The 7,807-nt window shown below is 36.7% G+C and overlaps 1 protein-coding gene across 1 annotated transcript; it reads right to left on the bottom strand.

The window, feature by feature from the left end:
- Positions 1-2,175: 2,175 nt before the first annotated feature.
- On the bottom strand, positions 2,176-7,088 carry and2 (actinodin2). Its single transcript, XM_039675877.2, has 5 exons — positions 6,978-7,088; positions 6,578-6,660; positions 5,815-5,853; positions 3,748-3,890; positions 2,176-3,597 (listed from the first exon to the last, which is right to left on the bottom strand). Exons 2-5 carry the CDS (start codon positions 6,639-6,641, stop codon positions 2,296-2,298), a joined length of 1,548 nt encoding a protein of 515 aa, XP_039531811.2. The 5' UTR covers positions 6,642-6,660; positions 6,978-7,088; the 3' UTR covers positions 2,176-2,295.
- Between the last annotated feature and the right edge of the window lie 719 nt (positions 7,089-7,807).

Raw genomic sequence — 7,807 nt, 5'->3', positions numbered from 1 at the left:
GAATACATTTTAGCATTTTTTAAGAAACATCTATACATGTTTAAATAAACTGAAGTCTTTGATATTTATGCTCTTTCCCCAGCAGGTTTGCCTGCATGGCACAGACACTTTTTCATTTGAAGCTCTGTACAAAGAAACTGTCAACAGTTTTTGTACTGTAAGTATGTCATCCAGAGAGATTAACGCAGTTAAAACTGTTCATATAGGGCATCTCTCATTTTGGCAAAAGGTCACCTTCAGTACATGAGCCAACTTAAAATGGACATTTCTAGGTAGATATATGACCTTCGTGTAATTTTAAGGTGCATGTAACATCTGGTTTGAAAATCATTGTCAGACGCAGCTCCTTTAGGGCTAAATATAGTCAAAGTCAAACTTTATTTGTCATATGTGCAACTGCACCAAACAGCAATGATGTCAGTGCATTATTTGACAAGATCACAGGCCCTATGAACTTTGCATATATATATATATATATATATATATATATATATATATATATATATATATATACTTTTTCCAATTATATGTATATGAAAGCAACATTCTCTACTGATTTATCTATGGTCAGTTTTATTCAGTACAACACCACTAACACAGAGACTAAGTGTGCATGTTTACAAAATACTTTCATATTCATTCAAACATTTTTCAATGACCACGTTTTCATTTTGCAGAAGTGCCATCAAAGTAATCGAAATTTCTGTTCAAGGCCAGATCTGTCACTTTCAAGAATACAGTGTTTCAAACACAAACACACTTATTGACCACAATAAAATGAGAAACTCTGCAGCACTTCTGATTACAGCACACAGAAGTACACTAATTTCTGTTTGCTTATGCACAGGACATATTTACCCTCATTACCATTCAGGGCTCTTTCCCATCCACTTAATGACATTCAGCTGGTCCCGCAGGTATGCAGGCCATGGAGAGGTGCAGTCAGCACAATCCGGACTCATGCTGACTGAGGCATTAAGCAACAGTTCAAAGTCTCAGAGCCTTTTCTCAGTCCCCTCTCAAAGCCCACCTAAGGCCAATTAGACAGTAAGGAAAGAACCACAACAGACATGCCAGTGGTATGAACATGCAATGCTGCTGCTGAGTCTGCATCTGGGTAATATATCCTCACTGATTTCTAGTACTTTTACATTACATAAGTTGCCTGTCAGAATGAATTGTGTCAATAAAGTCTGTCATGCGTCCCTTGGAGAGAGCGTTGGATAATCCAGGGTATTTTTATGTTTTGTGTGCTTCATCAGTTCCCTTTTTAGGTAATTCCATCTATTTGCAGTGCACTTGCAGTATATGCATATTTTAACATGTTCACTGCTGTGTGAGTTAGTGTGCTGGCATGCTAAGCTCTTTTAAAACAGTCATCAAGATCCCTCTGGCACTTTTCATTTGCCTGAGGGATCTTTTGACCAAATGCAGTTGTGGGTGATTTAAATCGTGGTTTTACAATGAACTACATTTATATTCAACAAAGACATTTTTTTGCTGTCTACAGCAGGCCTATAGATTGAAGCGCAATAATGTATACTTGTAATACTTACTTATTTAAGTTTTTCTCTTTCATCTGTTTTCTTGCTCCCTTTTTTATAGCCTGACATTTTATCTTTACATGTGTTGATTCTGCAGGGGCATATTTCAAATAACATTAACAATTCAATACATTCATTTTTTGTCATAAGAGATGTACCAATATATCATATCAGGTGTTGTGACTTTTATATAAATCATACAGTTAACTTGAACTTAGTATCTTTTTTTTCAAATGCAATTTTTGAATGCAAGATTGCTAATTGTAGCCGTATACTGATGTTACAATATGTTTTTAATGCATACTCCAAGAAGAATTGAAAAACACCAATGTTTTATTTCAAGTAATTTATTTTTAATTGAAATAATGAAGCATAAAAATGCTGAGAAAGACATAGTTTTCATCAAAGTGGTTGAAGCTACATTAAATATATATATAAAAGGGATCTGATAACAAAACTAAAGAAAATGTAACACAGATTTAAGTGTTGAAGTCATATTCACGTACCCTAATCCTACACTATTTAATGCATAAATACATACTATTATCAATAACAAAACCCTCAAATCTATTAATTTGTTTCTCAGCATGACATTTCAGAACTGAAAATGTAATGTTAATCAATAGTTTCTAAAACATCAATGCAAAAACGATTCTTGAGTGACCCTGAATTGCTTCTTTTGCATACAGGCCTAAACTTGTGCTAAATTTGCATAAGCATGATTTTGTAAGTTCTGCTCCATTTTTTCTTCTCATTTCTTGTAGCCACCCATATATCCTCTCAGGAAGTCCTCGAATCGTGGCACTGGATACTCAGGGAGAGGATTGCCTTGACCTTGTTCTTGCTGGGCCGGCTCATCTTTGTGTTCTTTATCTTTGGATTCTGCCCTGCGCAGGCGGCAGTTGTAATCGATTTCTGGGTCACAGTCCGGATGGGGCTCGATTATGCCATCTTTAACCGTCTTCGCTGCCTCTGCTTGAGTGGACGGATTAGCGGCCAACCTCCCACAGTTGGGGTCGTACGGGTGGCAAAATGGTTTAGAACTAGCCGCACTGGCCCTCAGGTCTTGGTTGTCCACCGGGGTGCAGTCCTTATCGTAGAACATGTAGCAGTCATAACCTTCCTTGGTCTTGCCACGGACGCCCAGATGGTGACGAGTCTGGAACTCCGGGAGAACTGGAGGGGGTTTCCTGAGAGCAGCGGCTCCACCCATTAGACAATATGGGTCGTAGCGAGGGTCGCAGGCCAGATTGAGAGGCGCAGGCTCATCTTTTGGAGCGTACTCCAAGACGGGCGCACTGAGTCCAGTTAGCTTGGCAGCTGTAAGGGGGTTGCAGCCCTCTTCAAACAAAGGATTGCAAAACTTCTCTTTTGGGGTTTCCGAATTCTCTGCAGTTTGGGCTGCAGGTGCAACTACACTGGTGACGCAAAGGGGGTCAGTGGCGGGGTTACAGGAGGGGTACAGGTGATACAAACCTGAGGGGGATCTGGCCACCAGCTTGGGCTGGCAGTAAGGATCTTTGGTGGGATCACATCCAAGGTGAGCGTACGAGGGCAGAGGGCCGATCGAGGGCCTGTAGCCATAAGCAGCACGCAGGTGGTACTGCAGACACTCAGTGTCCGAAGGGTTGCAGATACGCAACAGCTCTGCTCTTTGCTCTGCCGACAGGAAAGGCTCCAGGACCGGAGCGTAGTAGTGAGCCAATGGGGTTTTCAGAGGCAGAGGCAGTAGATGGGACAGAATCGGAGCAGGGACCTTCGCTGGAGCGGGTGAAGGATCCTCTTCTGCAGCTTTTGGCCTAACGGCATAGAGACAGTATGGGTCGAGGTAAGGGTTGCACACCGTCACAGAAGCTTGCCTCACAGGAACAGGCATGACAATCTTGGCTTTGGGTTTGCTGGTGGATTCTGCAATGCAGTCCGGGTCGTTGGAGAGCGCACAGGCTTTATAAATTTCGCTCAGGTGCGTGAGGTAATGGTTGTAAGAGCGGCCCTCTTCTACTCTGTGTTTGTTTTGCAGGTAAACTCGGTACATGCGATCCATGTCCTCGATCTTTAGAGGTAATCACACAGAAACAAGATTGGGTTTATTGATTTATACTTGTCACAATTTTCTGTAAACATCTCTCAATAAACTTTTTAAAAAGAAATATATTCCAAAAGACTGTGACCATGTCTGTTAATCTCTTCTTTTGTTACTCACTCCTTCCTGGTTGTTGGTCTCCATGAAGTATTTATACCAGCCCCAGAAATCAGGCTGGCTTCTGTAATAGGCAACATTCCTCCTGTTGCGGACCAGCTTCTTCAGTGATGACATGCTGTCTGTCTTCACCTCAGAAACGGCCTCTATAATTGAACAAGGCACATGACAAAAGCAAGTTTCAACATATACAATCTCAATATAATGTCTATTGTTGTGTGTGTGTGTGTGTCGTGACGTTTATTTGTAAATGAAAGGGGTTTTTATGCATGTATACCAATTTTGAATTATAGATTAAACTTTTTATGGGTGCTTCATTTTTAGGCAAAACCAATGTTGGTTTTGCATAATGGCACGATAAAAACTTAAACTATCAGTTAAAAGTTTACACACTTGATTAAATTTACTTTTTCTCGTGGTTTTAAATTGTTTTTATCCAAAGTCTTAAACACGTTAACACTAAAGGCTTAAACACAGAATTTAAATAGAAATTGCACCAACATACGTATTTTTTTCATACACTACCATTAAAAAGTTTGGGGTTGGTAAGACATTTGATTGTTTTTGAAAGTCTATTAAAAACATAAAAACTGTAATATTTTGTGAAATATTATGAGTTATTTTCTATTCTAATAAAATAAATTCAGCATCATTACTTCAGAAATTAGTGTCACATGATCCTTCAGAAATCATTTAAATACACTCTCAGAAAAAAAGGTACAAAAGCTGTCACTGGGGCTGTACCTTTTCAAAAGGTAAGCTTTTGTCCATTTTAGGTGCTAAGATGTACATTTTAAGTGTTAATATGTACATTTTAGGTGCTGATATATACATTTTAGGTGCTAATATGTCCATTTCAGGAGCTAATATGTCAATTTTAGGTCCTAATATGTACATACATTTTAGGTGCTAATATGTACATTTAGGTACTAATATGTACATTTTAGGTGCTAAGTACATAGGTTATAAATGTCCATTTCAGGAGCTAATATGTACATTTTAGGTGCTAATATGTCCATTTCAGGAGCTAATATGTCCATTTTAGGTCCTAATATGTACATTTTAGGTCCTAATATGTACATTTTAGGTGCTAATATGTACATTTTAGGTGCTAATATGCACCACTATGGTACCAATATGCAGCCTTTGGGTACAAAAGTGTACCTTTTGAAAAGGTACAGCCCCAGTGACAGCTTTTGTACCCTTTTTTCTGAGAGTGTATGCTGATTTGGTGCTAAAGAATCCTGTCATATTATTATAGTTATATTATGATTAATATTGTTTTGGCTGCACTGTAAATCATGATTTGTAATCACAACATTTTTTCTTTTGTCAAATCAACTTAAATAATTTATGTAGTTCAGATAACATAATATTTTGAGTTTCTGATGATTAAATCAATCTCCTTCAACTACTCCTTGAACCTAAAATTTTAAGGCAACCAGGTTACTTATTTTTAAAGTTAAAAGTTAAACCAACAATATTTTTTACAGTGTGATGTCACTCTCTTTTTTCAGGATTCTTCAAAGTTTAGAAATAATTTAAAATATTTTTTAATATTTTCAGTCTTTATTGTAATGTTTGATGTCCTTGCTTAAAAATATGAATTATACATTATATCTTACAAATAAGATAGTTTAGATTCATACATGTATGTACAGACAGACATAATATTATGTCTGGACATAATTCCCATAATTCCATTTTTGTTATTTTATAGTTTTGATGACTTCACTATTTATAAATAATGAGCAGAAAAACCTTTTGACTCACAGTGTACGAGAAGTATTAATGTGAAAGAGAGGAAAATTCATTGTGGTGATTTGATTTCAATATTAAGATTCCTTTGATTCTATACTTTGCCAGTGTATCACATCCATGTGTTAAGATTAACAATTATATCAATTTAGAAGAAGGATGTTCTATTTTAGAGCCAAGATGAAGAAAAGCTATAAAACACTGAAACAATGCCAATTTAAGTGTACAAATGTAATAATGTTTAATAGCTTTATCTCACATTAGAGTATTGATATCGCTGCCATAAACACAGCTGATAAAAAAAAAACTCACCCTCTTTATTCTGCCCTACAGGACCAGCATTCAGAGAGTCTGTCACACATTGCAAAAGAAAAGAAGAAAAAAAACAGAATTGAACTAATATGAAACCAACGTCACACTTCTGAAAATAAGGAAAATGCCAACCGATAACTGACTAATATGCTCCTGTAGGTGCACAGCAGGCACTTTTCCCGTCAGTGAGGATTTGTCTTATTCTAGTGATTACTGCTCTGTCTTGGCTCTCTGAGAGCACTAAGTGCTTTAAAACGGGGCTTAAACTTCCGGGACCCCCTGCAAGTGTACCTGTTAAACTACAAAGGGATTGGGGAACCAGACCAGAGGCTGCTGCTATAATTACCATAGCTGTAAAATAAAATGAAGGATGTAAAATGTTCTGTACGTGCAACATTTGTGGCATATATCTGCACCTTGAGTTGGTCTCTTAAGATTTTTATAGCTCATGGAAAAAAGTACAGTTGGCTGATAATTGCAAGGCCAGCCTTTTTCTCTATGGAAACGGTTGCCTTCACAAAAGTGTTTACAAAAGGAGTAACAATACACAATGATCATTTGTTTTCTTAGAAATTATGCTTGCAAAATACTTTATTACAGTAACCGTTTTGTTTCAGAGCTTTCTTATTCATTTGGTTCATGCTTTCTAATGCTACAGTGATTTACGTTTTGACATCATTATGTCAGACGTGAGCTGACATTTAACTGTGCAAAATATTAAGGATAACAGAATATTTTTATTTTGATCAACATGGATTCTCACCTGACATAAATACAGTTGCAAGAGCCATTCCACAGATCATAGCAGATAGCGTAAGTCTGGCCATTTTTCTTGATTATTGAGTACTGAAAACACAAATTATCACTTGAGAGAGTGACCAGGAACATTCAAAGTAGAGCAAGACAGGGTTTTTCAAGAGTTTATTCTTAAATGACACACTATTTAACTATTTTAACTTTTAAAACATGCATGATTTCTTTAATATGACCAGATATAATTATTTTAAATATAAATCTTCATATCAGTAAAACAGATATGACAATCCTCCAGCAAAACATCTAATTTCAGTGGTCTCGTACTAACATTAATTTAATAAGAGTATTTTGGAAACTCTCACTATCAGCAACTGCATGAGAAAAAGGAACTTGTCAAAAGCACTTACCTGTTCCAGAAGAAATGTTTGAAAATACTTATAAACTGCTGGTGGGCTCTGAAGGGGCGGACTGAGCTCTTCACGCAAACCCCTTGCACTCCCCTTCAAGCCCTCTGTGGTGGATGGCTACGTTTTTAAGCAGCTCCATGATCATTAAGAACAAAAGGGCATGTCAGGAGCTTGCTGTTAGCCTTATTGGGATTGGCTCTTGCAAAATCAGCTCATTGACCAATGAGAGTCCTGTAATTAAGAAAAACAGCAAGATCCAGCTTGGAAGAAAGAGCCGGAGGGATGCAGAAATAATCAAGGATATACCTTTTTTACTGATTGATGAATGAGGTGCCACATTTTCCAGAGACAGACATGGAAAAAAAAATCGAGAAAAAAAAAAAACACACACACACACACGAACCTAGATTTTTTCCCCATTCTGCCATATACACTGTAAAAATGAATATGCTTTATCTAATTAATAGACTTGTGGCAACAGATTACAAGCAATATTATTAATTAAATTTAACAAATTAGAATTGAGTAATAATTAATCAAATTACTCCTTAAAGGTTAACCATTTAAAATGAGTAAAGTTAACACCAAAAATATTTAAGAAAAATATATCACTAACAGACAGACGTCAAAGATTAATTAAGAACTCTTTATTTTATATTGCCAACATTGAAGACACCTGATGTTAACATGCAGAATCACTGAAGGAGAAAGCCACACCGATCACCATAATGGTGACTTCAGTTTATGTTTTTTTTTTTGGTTGTTGTTGTAAGTTTTAGTCATTTTAAATGGTTAACTTTTAAGGAATTAATTTGATTAATTATTACTCA

The sequence above is a fragment of the Pimephales promelas genome, chromosome 5 (assembly GCF_988280905.1).
Source record: "Pimephales promelas chromosome 5, fPimPro1.hap1.1, whole genome shotgun sequence".
Taxonomy (NCBI): domain Eukaryota; kingdom Metazoa; phylum Chordata; class Actinopteri; order Cypriniformes; family Leuciscidae; genus Pimephales; species Pimephales promelas.
The sequence above is the reverse complement of the archived record's forward strand: the minus strand, read 5'-3'. Positions and strand labels throughout refer to the sequence as shown.